At 40.8% G+C, this 19,201-nt stretch overlaps 1 protein-coding gene across 1 annotated transcript in view; it reads left to right on the top strand.

Moving 5' to 3' along the window:
* The window catches only part of LOC145414094 (uncharacterized), a 153,162-nt gene that overhangs the window by 77,949 nt on the left and 56,012 nt on the right, over positions 1–19,201 (top strand). Inside the window, exons 3-4 of the mRNA XM_080283654.1 lie at positions 6,691–6,872; positions 8,903–9,044. Of these exons, the coding sequence (XP_080139780.1) occupies positions 6,691–6,872; positions 8,903–9,044 (324 nt within the window). The remainder of the gene's footprint in view (positions 1–6,690; positions 6,873–8,902; positions 9,045–19,201) is intronic.

The following is a 19,201-nucleotide window of genomic DNA, read 5'->3' as shown; positions in this document are numbered from 1 at the left end:
CAGAGCCTTAGAGGAGGCGGGTTAACGTTCGTAACGAACGGCCACAAACGTGTTGTAAGTACCTCGTACAGTACACTGCTAAATATTTTCTATAGTCACATCTAATTTCTCATTCTCTGGTTCCTTTTCATTTATTTCATGCTTTATGTCACTTATTTGTGTGAATACGGTCTTGAATAGGTGCTATGCATGTCTGGTATGTAGATATTTTTCTGAGTTGGGCTGAGTTAAGGTCCATAAGTGCCAGTCCTGGAGGCCGGGGCCCAATATCTGGACGCACCCACTTTCTGGACATGCCATTGTCTGTATTACATCAGATAATGGGAAGATTACTGTATATATATATATATATATATATATATATATACTGTATATACAGTATATACAGACAGCTCCCATAGTGCGCAAGCTCAGTACGCAAATTGCATAATACGCGAGTGACCAAAAATAATAACCAAAAATCCTTGATTGTGTGAGTTTAGCTCACAATATGCGAGGCAGAGGAGTGGCACAAAAACGCCAGTTTCCCTGACTACGTGACCCCCCTCCCTGCACGACGCGCCAATAGTGACTTAGAGACATGTGAGGAAGGTGCTCAAGAGGGGTCTGCAGTAAGATCTCGCTAATAACGACTTTGACAGTAACATTTTCAGCAATAACAGTAAGTTGGAATAGATACTCAGTTTCTATAATAATGTTTGGATTCACTTGAATGACGGTTATTTCGCGAATACCAAGTTGTTATGCTGCCAGTACATCCATAACAAGATGAGGAATGAAACAGACAAGCAAGAAGAGATGAAGGAAAGTGATGAAAATGTGAGCAGTAGCGAGGAGGAGATGGAGGATCCTCCCCTCACCATCTTCCCTGAATAACGGTTATTTCGCGAATGCCAAGTTGTTATACTGTAAATACGTCCATAACAAGATGAGGAATGAAACAGACAAACAAAAAGAGATGAAGGAAATTGCCGAAACTGTGAACAGCAGCGAGGAGGAGATGGAGGATCCTCCCCTCACCACCTGCCCTGACTCGCCCACTGCAATCCCCTCGTCATCCACTGCCCCACTTGCCGCCTCCCCTTCCACCTTCACAGCCCCACCAGACTCACCTGCTTCACCTGGCATACCTGCAACCCACACTATAATGACTGTTGCTGCACTCTGGAAGAAATGTAACATTCGACAGGACTTAAATTTCTTCATCAAAGCCTGGAATAATACAACATTGGCAACCGTTAAACAAGCGTGGTGCGGCCGAGGCGACATCGGGGACACTGTAAGTGTGTTGCTGCACCTCGGTACCCCTGTTATTTAAGTCCATCAGGCCTGTTGTCTACTGTTCTTAAGGTAACTGACCATGTTTTTGTTATTGTAGCTATATCTGTAGTATATGTCTGAAAAATTTTCCCTTATTATGTCTCTAAGGGTCAAAAAATGTCAAGGTATGAGGGGGTACTGCCCATATGTAATTTTTCTCATAAGATTATGTATTCACAGTGCGTGAGGACCAAGACCGCCCATCCACTCGCTCACTGTGGGAGCTTACTGTATATCCATCCATCCCTCCATCATCCAGTCCTACACTGCCCCATGAGAAGCATAGGAACCTGGGGCTAGGCAGTTGGTCCCGACATTTAAGATTAGTGACCAGACTCATTCATCCCTGAGTGGCATTACATGAGCAATCAACCCCAACCACCCCCTGGTTATAAACCACCTGCTCAATACGATTGGAGCGCAATAATTACCCACTAAACCACAAGGGGCCAAAATTTGGTTATATGGTCACCACATTGCGTATTAAATAGTTTCCTGGTGTACAGGAAACCATTTGGCTTGTCAATCAGTGTAGAGTCACCCACAGGCAGAAGGAAGAGGAGAGAATGAAGGAGAGAAAGACAGAAATGGGAGTGTAAAGTTACCCATAGGCAGAAGGACAAGGAAAAAATGAAAGAAAGGAAGACAGAAGAGGATGGAAGGAGAGAAGGATGGAGGAGAGGAATGGGCAGACACCCAACAGCAGCACTACATCGAGTGAGTGGATGGTGAGCACCCCCACCTACCACAAAGTTTATATATATGTGTATATATATATATACACACCACCCACTCTCTCAAAATAGTGCTGTTCTCAGGTGACTCTTCCTTCCTCTCTTCCTATTGTCTTTCCTTCCCTCCTCTTCTGCCTTTCTGTCCTTCATTCTTTCCTCTTCCTTCTGTCTATGGGTGACCCTACATTGAGTGACAAGCCAAATGGTTTCCTGTACACCAGGAAACCATTTACTATTCTGGGTGGTAACCATATAACCATACTATGGCACCTGGTGGTTTAGTGGGTAATTAAGGCCCTCCAACTGGATTGAACCTGTGTCGGTTTGTATCCAAGAGGTGGTTGGGGCGTATTGTTCACGTAATGCCATATAGGGATGAGTGGTGCTGATCACTTTCATCTTAAATGTAAGGACCAACTTACGTAGCCCCAGGCTTCTACACTTCTCATGGTGCAACACAGGTTTAGATGATGGATGGTTGGATATACAGCACATACATACGGTATATATATATATATATATATATATATATATATATAGTGTACAATACCATTACGTGATTTCATTCACTCTCTTCAGTACAATGAAGCCCTTTTTTTTTATTATTATTATTATTAATATTTGTATACTGCCACACAATTTATTCTTCATAACACCTTCTATTGTCACCCCATTCTCCTTGTCATATGCTTTGTCCAGACTTATGAATACCACAGAAATCATACTATCCATCCCATATTTTTTCCATGATATACTGTAATAGGAAATGCTGAGATTCATAGCAGATGTGGAGTAAGTCTGTTGATAAAAGGGTATATGAGAGAGTGCGTAGGTAGTATGGTCACATTGAGAGAATGGATGTACCATATTTTCGGGCATAAAAGGCGCACTTTTTTTCCAAAAAAAATGACCCAGAAAATCACCCTGTGCCTTATATGCTCAAGGTCAGGCTTTGGGTAGGCTTGGGCTACTGGCAAGTGGTAGTTTCAGTGCTGCAGTAGGCCTATCGGTATCGTAAATGAACTCCAAACACCTTTCTTACAAAAGTGTTTTCCAAATTTCTTTAGAGTGATTAGCAACTAAATATTATAAATAACAAATATAGTTATACATGTTTAATTATAGTAATAAATTACAAATATAGTTGTTCAGTACATAATAAGCAAACCTCTGTCCACATCAGCTGTGCACTGTTGTTTGTTTACATCTCTTCATATTTCCTCATGTTTTATAAATTTTAATAAAAACTCACTGGGTTATAGTCATAATAAAATAAAATATCTGTTCATACAATAAATATGATCATTATTGTTATGTGTTGATTGTGTTTACTGGCAGTTCATTATAATAAAAGATGTATCGTAATCCTCACAAGTTTTGAGGAAAAATAATGATAAAAAATATAGATATTTAAACAAACATATTTCATTCATTATGACTGCTTAATAAACTAAATATGCAGCAGTATTTTTTCGTTACTCTAAGTTCTGATGACCCCACAACTTGCACCGCCATGACTGTTTACAAATGATCAGGTGATGGTGTATGCTGCTTAAGCAGTGATGATAGCTTTGTATTAGGGGTGGTAGTTGGTAGTGTCAGCAGTGGAGGTTGATAATATTAATGGTGATGATTGATAATTGTAGTGTTGTTGGTTCATAGTAGTTAAAGTTATTAACGATGGCCAATACTGGTGATGGTGGAGGTCATTGGTGATATTTGGTAGTGTTAAGGTAAGTACTGTGACTTAGCCTACCATGATAGCTTACCAAAGGGTGTCAGTCTAAATTTTCATGATTCCTGTACATGAAAATTTTATAACCAGCACATAAATGGTTATGTGAAATATTCAGCAAGGGTTCTGGGTTTAGCTGCATATTTTTATTTTTCCCAGATGATTGGGCCTGCCAAAATTGGGATGCGCCTTTTATGCCCAAAAATACTGTAAATAACATTGTGAAAAAAATATCTATGAGTGAGTTTGGGGATAAGAAGAGACAGATGGCTAAGAAGAAGTTGAATCAAAAATGTTTGTGAGATAGCAAGGTATTGTGGTCAAGAAGTGAAGAGATCAACAGGACAAATTGAGGGAATGAAGTACTGGGTATGTATGGAAATGCACATGGCAAGGGAGACACCCCCTTTTTTATGTGTCATTTGACAAAATGGCTCTGTCCCACAGGGTCTACAATGCAGATTTTTTTGTGGATTGTTTGGTTTGTGAGTAGGATCCCAGAATTTCGGAGGCTTGAATGATGACTGGATGGAGGTGTGGCCCATTTGTACTATAGGTGCTGTTAACCCATGGATTGCGAACCACAGCTCAGGCTCGAAAATGCCACGTTGCGAGCCAGGCTGTTCTAACCTTCCAGTGACTGTGCATCACTGCTAACTACTCCACCCCAATGCAGACTTGTGTGCATGGTGCTACACAAAGATGGATTTTTTTTTTTTTTTTTTTTTTTTTTTTTTTTTTAACCAGATGATGCCCTGGATGTTTATTTTCAGGTTTATAAAAAACAATTTTTTTTTTTTTCTCACTACACCCGTACACATACTTACGCATGGCTTTAACTCTTTCAGGTCTCCTGGCCACTATAGTGGCTTTCTCAGTAGGAATTTCCTAGCCACTCCCATGGCAGCATATTTAGGCATGAATGAAAACTGTTGCATGAGGCTGGTGAATAAAATGAGCATACGAGCTGCTCTCCAGACCCCTCTGCTTCCACCAGGCATGCGCAGATCACAATATTTTAGTTTAAACAGTCTGGGAGGAGCTAATCATGGTGGGGGGTTGGGCTGCACGTACTGGTTTTATTATACTGTTGATCTGGCAATATTTTTTACTATTTTGGTATCAGACAGTTCATTTAGCAAAAAAGTATTGTTTGCATTATATTTTTACTGCTCTGGAGGATACATAGCCTCACCTCCCTCCTCCCTTTCATATCCCCCTTCCTCCAGCCCCCTACCTCCCACTGATTCCCCACCCCTCTACCTCCCACCCTTCCACCCTCTACTTTCCCTCCAATCCCCCACCCTCCTACCTCCCACCGATCCCCCACCCTCCTACCTCCCACCGATCCCCCACCCCTCTACCTCCCACCCTCCACTCTCCCTTCAATCCCCCACCTCCTGCCTCCCGCCTACGCACATAGTGCCGCGTCACAGGCAAGCAAGAGATTACCGCGTTGTATGTCTCAATATTTATTCATTTCCTGGGTGTTAAGAGTGTCTTGATTGAGGGAAAATAATTACAGATTTATGATTTTAGGTTTCTAAGGTTGTTTCTCTAGCCTTTTATACATGTACCTCGCTTTTTTTTGTTACCAGGAGGACATACACGTGCAGCGAGTGTTGCCTTTTTCATTGACAAATGATTGTTAGTGTCTCCTTACTTTTTTCTGATTTATATATCATGAGTTTCTCACATCTCCTGGTTATACTTATAACACTGTCAATTTTGAGAAATAATAAATATTTGATCACTGTCTCTACTGCTGCCTGTAAGTACACAGGACAATATAGTTAGCAACAATAAACTAAATGTATGTACATACAAAAGGCAAGCTCGTAGGCTTACCCCCATGTCCTCACCCCCACAGCCTTGGACAGTACTAAGCAAAATAAGAGCAAAGTGAAATAAATTATTCAGTAGTAACTAGTAAGTGATAATTTTATATGGATCTTGTAACTGTTTAGTTTGTTTTTTGTAAGGAAAACATCTCAAGAATCATTCACAAATCATGTGAGATATAATGTACATATATTAGTGCACTGTTTTTTTTATGGAAAAACATGGAAACAAACAATGCAATCATGTCACCTATGCACCAAGAAATTACCTACCCACTGAGACAGCAATACTCACCATGCTACCACACACCACTTGCTACACAATTTCCCATCATTTTTGCAGCACTTGTATAGTGAGTAGAGCTCTAATGTTTTATAGGCTGATGTGTAATACTTCCCTGTGCATGAATATGATATTTTTTTCTTTATTTGCAAACCCTGACTTTTTTCAAAAAAATGCGTCTCTCAAATGTGACCTTGGGACCTATTTGAGACCTGAAAGGGTTAAGCAAAGGTGAAGAGAGAGATTTTTTTTTTTCTTTTACCAGATGATGGCCTGGATGTTTTTCTTCAGGTTTATAATAAACAAAAACTATAAAAAAAAAATCATTTTTTGCACACCACAGGGTGGGATATAAAATGGTAATTGCACAGTCCATGGGTTAATAGCTCTGCTTGTTTTGTGCTATTTATATTCTGGTTTCTGTGTGTGGATGATTTTCACCCTGTACAAGTGGGAGAGAGGGGAGGGTGGTAATAGTCATGATCATGATTTCACTCACTATAACTTTTGTATAAAGGCAGTCATAGTCTTCTTCCTTTCCATTGGTTCTGTATCATTCGTACAGACATTCTGACATGTCACACAAATATTTCATCCCATTCATTCCCTTATATGGTATTTTATCATCTCTGTTTATACTTCATCGACAGCTGGTACCAGGACCATGCTATTCTTCAACCTCTTAAGAGCATATGGCATGCAGTATTCTCCCATTACTGCCACATAAGTTAACCCTTGCTGATATTTTATGACATATCCACTTCTTCTTTTTTTCAGTTCCCCCCACATTGATGGTGTGTCCACCTCCCTGCCCACCACCAGCCCTCAATCCCACCTGCACCTCAGACTACAGTGCAGGTGACACCAAGCTCCGCAAGATTGCTGATGATTTAAGAGAAATCATGCCACTGAATGCAATATTACCTTCTGAACAAATTACTTTTCCATCTGTTGGAGAGGTAAAGCACAAATTTTGCTGAATAGAAGAGAGAGAGAGAGAGAGAAAGAAAGAGTTTGCTTGTGGCAGTTGCAAGGTGTAAGTGACTATGAGCATGCCTTAGGTGTGAGACTTTGCGTGGTCAAGTCAAGACTGGAGGTGGATTATGTATGAGATGTAGCTCTTATTGTTTTGATGAATTTTGCTGTTTAGAGGATATGATTTGTGTTTGAGGGGGAGGGTGCAAAGCAAACCCATTTACAAGATTCAGAAGAAATTGGAAGTAGTTTTGGAAGCTATTGCCATTGACAATGAAAGAACCCATTCTGCATACAAAAGTTAAGCTTTATTCTACATGGAGATGTACTGTATTGTGAAGCTGTATGGTTATGCAATATGAGCAGTAAAGGAGGAAGATTTTTGCAGAATGAAGCACAATGAAATGGGAATGGTGAGGGGGATGTGTAGTCACTGTGTCACATGAAATTTGAGAAGATACACAGGATATGAGAATGTTAGTGAAGTGCCATACACTGATTGACTTACATGCTCACTCGATGTAGTGGTGCTGTCGGGTGTCTGCCCTTTCCTCTCCTCCATCCTTCTTCCCTTCCATCCTCTTCTGTCTTCCTTTCCTTCATTCTTTCCTCGTCCTTCTGCCTACGGGTGACTTTACACTCCCTCTTCTGTCTTTCTTTCCCTCATTCTTTCCTCTTCCTTCTGCCTGTGGGTGACTCTACACTGAGTGACAAGCCAAATGGTTTCTTGTACACCAGGAAACCATTTACTATGCTGGGTGGTAACCATATAACCATATTTTGGCACCTGGTGGTTTAGCGGGTAATTATTGCACTCCAGTCGGATTGAGCCGGTGAAGGTTTATGTCCAAGGGGTGGTTGGGATTGATTGCTTATGTATTGCCACTCAGGGATGAGTGAGGCTGGTCACTCTCATCTTAAATGTTGGGACCAACTGCCTAGCCCCGGGCTCCTACGCTCCTCATGGGACAATGTAGGATTGGATGATGAATGGAAGAGAAAAATTTTTTTCCTTTCATTTTGTTTTGCATTGAAAGGCTTTGTACTTGCTTGCATGTGTCAACCTTTTTACCCTAATGACAGTGTGCAGCACCAATCTCAAGCAGCATCTCTACTCAGTTCTTTAACCGAGGTTGTTTTTACACTGAACCTGTACACCTCGTGGATATTTCTCTCTCTCTCTTTCTCTCTCTCTGTCTCTCTCTCTGTCTATCTCTCTCTCTGAAAGTTTTGCTTGTGAAGAGCTCAGCAATTTTCTTAGAAAATACAGTGTTGCTCTGCTTGAAATTTTGAGTTCATTCAACATACCAGCTGTTGCATCAGCTGATGCATCATCTGACTATAGGCAATTTTCAGTTTCAGCCATAAAGAGGCATTTTAGTGACTCCTCTTATTAAATACAGAGTTGCTCAGCTTGAAATTTTAAGTTGGTTTGACATGTCAGTTGGTGTATCAGTCGTTTTGCCACAGGTCTGTGAAGGTAATCTCTTCTTGTTGTAGAACCTCATCAGAAATCTCCTTAGAGTGTGTGAGAGAGTAACTAGGTGAAGTACTGTGCTGACCTAATTATGTGAGGGACAGTCCCTGCTGGTATTCCAAGCAAAAAGTGAGAAGTGGTCCTGAATAGGGACTCCAGGGATGTGGGATTTGTATGCTGCTTGAAACTTTGCAGCTTGGAAAGCAGCCTTCATTTGGTGTAAAACTGACCCATGCAAACATGGAATACTACGGTACCTTACAACTTACAAAATGTACTGTATGTATGGATGCCATTGTAAGATTGTGAAGGAAAGTATTTGTAAATTAGTCATACCACAGTGAAACTTTTTTTTCTTCCTACACTTCATGTATATATGTTTTCATATATAATTCTGTTTTATCTGATGTATTTTGTTAGTATGGCACGTGTATGAATGCTTCAGATTTAATGTTGATTGATCAGTATTTAGTGTTATCTTTATGGACATTAGTAACAATTCATACTGATGTTTTTATTTGTCCCTGCCCTGAATAGAATGCAGATTGCGACCCATCACACACGCTACATGTTGATGCCTTTCTGTATGATGAGGATATGGTAGACGAGCTGTGTGACACCGGGGAGCTAGCACGGAACTACTGTGTTGACTGCTCTTCACATAACACTCAGCCTATCAGTAAGGAATAATGATTGCTTAATTACTTTTATATTTTCCTGTAGTCAAACATTCAGCAGTACACGATACAGAACTCTGGTATGTAAGGTTGTTATATGCATGGGAAAAATGTTACCTCTAGAAATGTGCATAGAAAGTACCCATTTTTTTTTTATACTATACAAGATTAACTTTGATGACACATGTTTTTCAGTAGCTCTGATTAATGATTGTTTTGAGGATCAGCTATATAAAATGATAGAGCACATGCCCAGGAATAAGAGAGTGCTTGTGATGTATGTTGTGAATAGAGAAATTGTTAGATGTCTGTTGAAATCAAGTATGGCTTGTAATAGATCAGTTTGGTGTGCCAGAAGAAAGTGATTATGGATATTCCCTGAAGGCTTTTTGTCAGGAAGGAAAGACAGACATAATTAATTCCTTTTTCAAGCACATAGAAATGCAAAAATACTTGTAGAATAGAGTCATTCTTTTGGTTGTTGATCATATGGTTGTGGTGTGCAAGGTGAAGAGAGAAGCAAGGAAAAAGGGTGAAAATACTATGGTAGGTACTCAGAATGAAAAAATTAAGTGGACAGGTTAATAAACAATGCTGTGGTTGGTAAATATGGGCAGAACTTGTGGAGCTGGTATCAGTAAACTGGGAATACTGTAAATGGATTTAGAAAACTGCATAGAGCTTACAAAGAGTGCTTAGTTAATACTTAGCTGCCAAGAAGCGACAGTGCTGATAGAAAGGATAAGCATAGTGAAATCAAGAAACAGAAAGAGCAGTGAAAAGGAAGGAGTGGATGAAATGAGCGGAAGAAAAAGGAATTATTCTAAAAGGAAGAAGTATTGGCGTGTAAACAGATTAGCTGTTAAAAATGTAGCTAAATGAAAATTTTTACAGAAAAATTGTAATAATGTAAGTTTCTCTGACTGAAACAGTTTTGAAAGAAGTGCGGAACTTTAGGAGTTCTTGTAGAAATGGATGGGAAAATGTATCAGTAAATGATGAAAATGAATCTGTGTTAACAAATGGAAGTAATATAAGAAATAGATGGAAAGACTGTTTTCAGGAGTTGATAAAACACCATCCACTCACTCAGTGTAATGCTGCTCTCGGGTGCTTGCTCTTTTCTTTCTTCTTTCCTCTTCTGTCTTTCTTTACTTCATTCTTTCTTCTTCCTTCACTGTACGGGTGATTCTACACTGAGTGACAAACCAAATGGTTTCCCGTACACCAGGAAACCATTTACTAGGCTGGGTGGTAACCATAAAGCCAAATTATGGCACCTCATGGTGTAATGAGTAATTAAGGCACTCCAGTCAGATTGAACCAGTGCAGGTTTATATCCAAGGGGTGATAGGGGTTTATTGCCCATGTAATGCCACTCAGGGATGAGTGAGGCTGGTTACTCTCATCTTAAATGTCAGGACCAGCTTGCCAAGCTCCGGGCTTCTATGCTTCTCATGGGGCAACACTGGATCAGATGATGAAAGAATGAAAATGAATGATAAAGCAGTTCTTTAAAAAGAAAATGTGGGTACTTACACCTGTGCAGAGGGGTCAGTAGTTTGGATGTTTAATTGGTTTGTGAATGAGTGTGTGGCCCATTTTGCTGTGCATGCTGTTTATAGGCTCCTCCTCTCATGTCCCTTGCTTTATGAGCCCTGCCTTATCCCCCCCCCTTGGGTAGGAAAAAGAGACATGGATGATGGTGGTGATGATGACGACAACAGTGATAATAAATTTACGTTAGATAGTATGGAGTTGGATGTTGCACAGGAAAGGACTGGTTACTGAGCTTGTAACTGCATTATCAGTCTCAATCTGAAGGGGATGAAGAATGGAAAGAATGTTGACATATTGTTTATGCAGAAATGACAAGTGTAGTGAAGAGTGTAATGACGTGTTTTTATTAGATGAACAGAAAAACCTTGATAAGTACTGTAGAGTTGTACCAGTGTAGTTGTTTTTGTTGTTGGTCAACTGTGGTCCATGTGACTGAGCAGACCCATTAAGTGCAGGTAAGAACTGCCCCATAAGGGATTGTCCCATAGGTTCTCTTCACCATTGATGTTTCTGCGTCATAGTGTGGCCTGTGGTATGCAGTGCTCCATTATGTGTGTGAACTTGCCCAGCCCTGGGCTCCTACACTCCTCATGGGGCAACGTAGGATTGGATGATGGATGGATGGATGGATGGATGGACAGTATATTGTTTGGGCTGTTCTACAAGCTGGCCACATGTCTTCTGTGATTCCACCTAACGTAAATCTAAGTTGGTAGTTGAGTTAGGGCTGGATGATGTCTTCCTTGAAATGTGGGTGGGTGAAATCAGTTTGTTTGTTTAAGGACACCTCCAATGGGTGGATGTCAAGAGGATGGGCAGGTACCATAGTATGGTGTTGTGGTTGAGGTGTTGTATTGCTATACGTATGAAATGAGTACTGTATGTAGATGTTTTTTCGTTGTTAGTGTCAGAATATCTGGAGGTGGGGTATTACTGTTGAGGGTTTGATAATCCTTGTGTGGTGATTGTTTTCCATGTGTTGTGTGTGTCATGTAGTGACAGGGATGGTGTGTACTGAAACAGGCTCTTTCATGGAATTGTGAGCCCTTCATGTCGGTGTAGTCTGTGGTAGGGAGGACTTTTAGTTTTAGAGCATACAGCTTCTGCAAATTGACTTAGGACCTCCCCCTACAAGGTATTAAAAAACACAGAAATCATAGTATATTGCAATGTTTGTTCATGAAATGCCATTCATTAATATGAAATCATGTTTCCCATGTTTTTCAGGACCAGTTGGGTGTGTTTTGGCATGGAATCATGTAGATCTCTAAAGTAATCTAAGGACATTTCTTTGCACCAAACATTTGTCAGTTCAGTCTTAAGGTTGTCCAGATTGGGTGTCTTCTTCCCTGTCATGCTTTTCTTCATCTTTGCCCAGCAGTTTTCCATCAAATTTAGATCCAGGCTGTTGCCAGGCCAGTCGAGGACCTCAATCCGATTATCCTGAAGCCATTTTGTCACCTTTCTTGACTTGTGACATGGTTCTGAATCGTGCATGAAATAGTCGCACCCTTAAATAGCAAAAAAGTTTAACAAATGATCTTTCAGAACTTGAATGTACTGGCCACCATTCATCATCAAGTTCATAGGAAGAAAGTAGAGGCCTCCCTTTCTCATTTCACCTGAGAAACACCCCCATACCATTACTGATTGTGTGTGCTTAACAGTCGGCACCATATAAGCAGGTCATATCGACTACAGGAGGCAGGGCGATGAACCTTGGCAAAATGCACCTGGAACACTTGAAAAATGCTTTCATCAGAAAACATACCTTTTCTCCACTCATCCGATGTCCAGTGTACATACTTCTTGGCAGGCTGAATGAGCTGCTTCTTCATGCGGTCAGTGAGAAGCGGTTTCTTGGCTGCAGTGTGGCTTGGCAAACCCAGCTCCTTCTGCAAGCGGTGTTAGATAGTTCGAATTGAGACGTCTTGTAACAGCTGGGGATGCATTCTCTTCAATTTTGCTGCGGTCAGTCGAGGATTCTTGATTATTTCCCTCTTCAGAAGCGTATCTGTACCTCTGGAAGTCGTCCTCTCCTTTCCACCGCCATGCTTGTGCACTGGTATGACATCAGGTGCAGGCCACATGCTACAACAAGAATCTTCATGACTGTCAACTTTGTGCGTCCAGTACGTCCACAAATCTTGTTGACAAGGACATTATCCTGCCTCAGTGCAGTGATATAGGCCCTCTCATCCCTTGAGCAGTACTTTCCAGGCATGATGACTCGACTCTAGGAAAATAACAGGGTAAACAGTAATGCATTTGAAAAAAGAGGGAGGTGCAAGCTCGGGGCGACAGGAACATTTGCTCCCACTCTGGCTTCTGGGCAAGCACTGACATGCTGAGTGTTTCACCACCTCCTGCCAATGCCAGAGGAGTTGCCAGTTACTTCTTGACAAAGAAATTCACCTGGTAGAGGTGGAAACACAAAGCAAAGACAGACAACTCTCCCATAAGAATTCTGTGTGTAGGTCCTAAGTTAATTTGCAGTGGGTGTAAGTGACCTGTGGGGGTTGTTTTGATGGAGCCAGTAGTGATGCGTACAGTGTTGTTCTTTATGAATTTCAAGGTGCTGTAGTGGGTGTAAGTCAGGATGGGAGTTGATGCCAGGGAGGCATATAACATCACTGATGTAATGTATTGTTTCTAGAGTAAGGAGAGTGTTTCTTTTTATTGCCCAAAGTCTGGCCTTGTAGTAGCCCTGAGTGCACTGAGTCTTGCACACCACCTCTTGATGTCTTGTACTGATCCTTGAAGCTGAGTCCGGTATCTTGTCACGCGAAGGATCCTAGTGGAGGGTGTGTATGGCACACATACGTTGTTAATTGTGATGGTGGAGTACGTATGTTCATGTTTACTGCTGGTTACGAGTATGGTATTGGATTTGGCTGGGGCATTCTTTAGCCTGTTGTCCTCAGCCTAAGTCTGTAATGTGTTGAGGTTGTCCTATTGCAGTGGGCAGGCTGTGTCTGCAATGTGGTGTGTTGTTGTGATGGTGATGTCATCTACATACGATGCAATGTTTGTAGGTGGTTTGGATGTGGGAATATCATGCTTGTATAGGTTGAAGAATGAGAGTAAGAGAACAGAACCCCGTAGAATTCCGTTAGGGAAATTTCTTGTTCGTGATGACTTGCCCTAGAATGTAACGTGTGCTTGTCTACCAGATAAATAGTTGGCTAGCCAACATTTGGTGTTATTCTCCATATTTGTGTTGTGTATCTTGGTGATTAGTTTGCACCATAGGATGGTATCAAAATTTTTACTGATATCTATTGTTGTGAGATGTGTACACTGAGCAGGTGTCATGGAGTTGATGCTGTTCGATGTTAGTGTGAGATTAGTCATTAAGGTGCTTGTAGTGTTCAGTGCTCTGAATTCATGTTGTGAAGGAGCAAGGGGGACATAGGAAGCGGTTTTGTTGAGAATCAGTGTTCATTTATTTTGGATGGTGTGCTAAGTAGTATTCTGGGTCTGTATGAAGAAGGAAGTGTTGGTCCTTGTGTGTTTTTAGTATAGTGATGATTGTTCCATATTTCCAAATACTGTATTAAGAGTGCAACAGTGTATGGATGAGTAGTTGCTAATGTTTGTGAGGACCTGGATGCCTTGTGGTCATAAATGTTTCAGGTGTAGTTTGCTGATGCCATCCAGCTGTGTGTTTATAGAGTCTTTTGTTTTCTTGATAATGTTAGGCATCTGTTCTGGAGTGGTCAAGTGGAAAAAGCTGCCTTTGCTGTTTTTCAGACTGTGAACATGATGGTGTTATGTGACTTGTGTTTGCATAGTGGTTTACGAGTATGATTGCTTATTCTTTGTAGGAAAGGATGTGTTGCGTGTGAGAGTTGGTGGCAGCATGCATCTTGGAAGTGCATGTTTGTGATTTAGTGATTCTATAAAGTTTTTTGTTGAGCCGAGAGGTGTCTGTTGAGTAATTTAGTGTTGTTACAAAGGCCTTCCACTGATCCATTTTCTTTGTACTAATTTTGTTGTTTATATCATTGTTTGGATCTTGGAACTTTGTGATGGTGTCTTGTGTGTGTGGGAGAGGCAAGTTGTGGTTTAAGTCTGTCGAATTGTCATATGAAGTGAGCAGTTTCTGATGTAAAGTTTGGATTGTAATTTCTTCTGTTGCCTTGTGGAATGTGGTGTTGTCTGTGTTGAGTATGATATTGGACTTTGTAATGTTCCTGTTAGTGTTGGTGATGGGTGGATTGTTTAGTGTGCTGAAGTGTTGTTCTGTTTCATCAGTGAAGTTTGTCTAGGCAGCTTTCTTGTAGTTTGTGCATGTGAGATGTGATTGCTCAAATTTGTAGTGATAATGATTGGGATATGATCTGTGCGAGTTTGGGTTCTGTTCACCATGTGATGTTGAATGCAGATGTTGGCAAACAGAATGTCTATGGATAAGAGAGTGGTGATTTCCTGGTGTGGGGTGAGGGTGTATTGTGAGATGTCATTTAGAATGTACGTGTTGTCAAGTTGTGAAGTAGTGCCGACACCTTTCCAGTTGTTTTGTTTGTATTCGTACCAAGCAGTGTTTTTGTGTTTTTAGCCTTAAAATTCCCCAGCTGTGACAGAGTTAGGTGTCTGTGTTAAAGGAAGGAGGTGGGGGCTGAATAGCACTGGAACAGCGTTGGAGGTGTCCGGGGACGTAATTGTTGAAAATTGTTATTTCTTGTTTATGACCAGATGTGATACTGAGTGACTGTGTCTCTCATGTTATGTCATTTGGAAAAGTGATTGTGTTGTTTGTGCTGTGTCTGTGTAGAGGATTAATGGGTGAATGTATGTAGAAGATTGATATAGTGAATGTATCTAATGAGGCCTCCTCCATGGCCCTGAGTTCTGTCTGAGAAACTGTGTGAGTAGTGTCCAATTTGGGGGGTCTGTTATGTGTGTGTCAGTTTTATCAGAGTTGCCATGGTGACATAGGAATTGTTCTGTTTCTGATGTTGTTTTTGCGAAGGCCATCAACATTTAGTTGTGGTATGTTTATGTATGTTCAAGGTGGTGTATGTCTGGTGTGTGTGTGTGTGTGTGTTGTATAAGTAATAGGGTGCTCCATAATTTTCGACATGAAAAATTTGCTTCAGCTGCCTCGAGACTTCATTCCAATTGATTAAAAAATGATGTATGCAAATCTTCATGCTTGTTAGATCATTTTAACTGGTTCCACATCATGTTCAGAGTCATACTATTATGGCGTAATGTTAATATGCCATTGGGTTACCTAGGTCTGCCTCTTTGCAGAGGCCCCTCACTAGGGGCTGTCTCGAGGGAACCCAATTCCCACTCTTTGTTGCCAAGTTTTATGGCTTGTAATTGTTGCCAGCTGTAGCCTTCATTGCATATGGATACACTTGCTTGTGTTGCTCAACGAACTGGAGAAGAAACTGCAGTTGACCTTCGTTCTTGTTCAACACTCGATTAAACTCTTGAATCAGTGCTACCTCTCTTTCAGCAATGTCATTTATTACCTGTAGCCCCTGGATGATGCACTCAGCTTCCTTGTAATCTTCACGACTTTCCCACGTGGGTGGATCGAATTCTAGGAATGAATGAGGAGGACCAAGCAGTGTGAAGATCTTGGTGTTACTGGTTACAAAACTTGAAATTGTTTTCTGATACAATGGTGGTGCATCAAGTTCAACTGTTGCTCTCTTTAGGTGATCTTTGTTTCGTTCTTCATTAAGAGCCATCACCATTTTTCGCTTCTCTTTACGGTCAACAGTTGGGTCAAAAAATGTCAATCCAACTAATTGCCTTGAGAAATACCACATGTGATGACCAAATGCTTTCAAACAGACTTGTGAGATGTCCTTATCAAGATAATGTGACAATTCCTGGAGAAGCCTCGGATTGTTTGCTGGAACTAGAGCTGCTTTTCTTGCCGTGAACCGTGATTTCAGGTATTGCTTCATGATGAACACAACAAACTGCTTCAGTCCTCAGCCTTGCTTCAGTGTGGTGCGTGTCTGGTGATGGAAAAGATAGACTTTGAGGCTGTATATACCTTTAGCCATCCATCTGGCATGGTGACAAGCTCTAGGGTGCTGAAACTGTGTTCCATGGGGCGGTTTACCACCCAAGACAACATTGGACGGTTCTAGCAGTTCTCAATAATCATCTTGAGATTGGCTTTCTTGCAACTGTTCCATACAGAATGCTATGAGCACATCACATTGCTCACTATCAGTCACCAGCATTTCCTAATTGTCATTCGAGGTCTGAAAGCGTGTTGTGTCAGTAACATTCCACTTGGCTTTGAATTGCTTGAATATGTGAATATCGGTACCAGAGGATGGTCCAAGGCAAATGGTGAAGGCCTTTTGAACAAGGATCTCAGAAATGTGATGCCGACAAGCCAGGTGGAGGAGATCCTTGTGCAACTGTTGTTGAGTAAGGGTGCACTCCTCTGCCCACAATCCGGTATTGCTGGCAGTGGTGTCGAATGCAATTCCTACCACACGTTCAGATATACCGCAGCCGTTCAATTTTTCAGTGATGACATTGGCCATGGCCTTTCCTCTCCCTGATTCCAAACTGGGTACTGTACATTCAAAAGCTTTGAAATTCCATCACCTGAGATGAGAATTGGAAGGCATTCAGTGACATTTGCCCCTGTTACATCGGGAATTAGTTTTCCATCCCAGTGCACTACAGGTGGCACAGTTGGATGGAATGATTTCTTCAGCCATTCTGCAGAGTCCCTCTAACTCTTGATTTGATCTCGGCGAATACTTTGCCTGTTGATAGTATACATTGTTGGATATTATTCACAGGCAGAAATGGTTGCAGAAAGCAGATGGACTGCAGCACAGTCTGAAGTCTTTGTCCGATCTAAAGCAGCAGTAACTAGGGAAGTGACAACTGTTTTTCGTGGTTATTGGTGTTTCAGAGGAGGAGCTGCAGCCGAAAAGGAAGGACCTGCTATACCTGTATAACCATCACCTGTTTTTTCATCATCACTAGTTGGACTTTCCTCCAACTTCGCTATTTCCTCTCTTACTGCTCTATGACATTCCTCATGCTCTCCTCTCCTGCTCAGTCTTTTGTCTCTGTCTCTGTCTTTGTTCTTTCTGGTGGAGTTTGACATCAATACCCAGCATAAAGCCTCGCCTTGCCTCCCTTTAAGCCACAAGAAATTCCTCATCCTCATGACTTCTGATGAGGTCGAAGGCATTCATGTGTGCAGTGTCAAAGAGATCTTTCATCTGTTCTTGGATGTTCCTTCTCTTCTCCTCTCTTTCTGTATTCCAGCTCTTAATCTTCTCCAACTTTCTCCCTTCTTTATAGAGAGATTCAGTTTTGGGGATACAATTCCATGGCTCAGATGCAGGAATGTATAGAGTTGCCATATCTGAACAGTCAGAATACTGGATGCCTCCACTGAAAGCCATGGTCCAACCCCCCCTTCAACACAAACTTTGGGCTTTGGGTATTATGAAACCCTTATACAGTATATATATACAGTAAATCCTCTATAATTCGGATTAACTGAGGGGAACCCTATGTCATATTATCCAAAAATCCAAATTATTGGAGCTCATGTTTGCCCCTATTCCCAAATCACAGCCATGCTCACTAAATCATGGCTTCTTCACAAAAACATTGAACAGTACAGTATATTATTACTCTATACTCAAAGAGCACATAATACAATAAATAAAATAGTGTCAAACCTTGATAATGAAGTCTTGGAACACAGTAGTAGAGCACAGTACACTTAACTGTACCGAAGGTATTGTACAGTTCTTAAAAATTACATTTATTACTACTCTTATCACTACAAAAATTGTTCACATCCACTTATCACTGGAACCCTTTTGGGACTTGTCTTGCTTACTTCGAATTTCTGTCCAAATTAATATTATATGTCTGGTGGTTAAAAAAGATCTGAATTAACCAATTTCTGAATTTTTCGGGTTCAAATTAGAGAGAGTTTACTGTGTTTTATGTATATATATATATATATATATATATATGTATACTGTATATACATCAGTGCTGCTGTACTGCATCCATCCATCCATGATCCATCATCCTGACAATTAAGATGAGAGTAACCTGCCTTACTCATCCCTGAGTGGCATTACGTGAGCAATAAACCCCAACTATCCCTTGATATAAACCTGCATAGGCTCAATCCAATTGGAGCGCCTTCTTTAATCTTTTTTTACAATATATTGAAAAACAGGCAAAGTACAAAATTGGCAAGATTATGACCGTAAAATGCAACAACACCTTAGATGTATAATAACTTCATAAGAATAACAAATGCTACAGTGTAAAAATGAAAACTAAGCCAGTAATTGTGTGCAGTTACCATTTATTTTATGGCTATAATAGCACTAAGTATGAAAAAAAAAAAAATTGTGGCTGAACAAGAGGAAAAGGCCAGATATTTTAGCTAGCTGCTTGCACTAAACCAGCCAAGTTGGCAACACTTACCAGCTGGCAAAAACAACGAAAGTCTCTCTCTCTCTCTCTCTCTCTCTCTCCGTCATTACAGAATTTTAGTACCTGTATATTAAATTTTTCGAGAAAAGTGATGGAAGCTGAAATTCCGGAGTTTTGGAGACTTTTTAAA

Source organism: Coenobita brevimanus, chromosome 98, assembly GCF_032717465.1.
Source record: "Coenobita brevimanus isolate Jiangsu-jjx chromosome 98, ASM3271746v2, whole genome shotgun sequence".
NCBI lineage: Eukaryota > Metazoa > Arthropoda > Malacostraca > Decapoda > Coenobitidae > Coenobita > Coenobita brevimanus.
The sequence above is the reverse complement of the archived record's forward strand: the minus strand, read 5'-3'. Positions and strand labels throughout refer to the sequence as shown.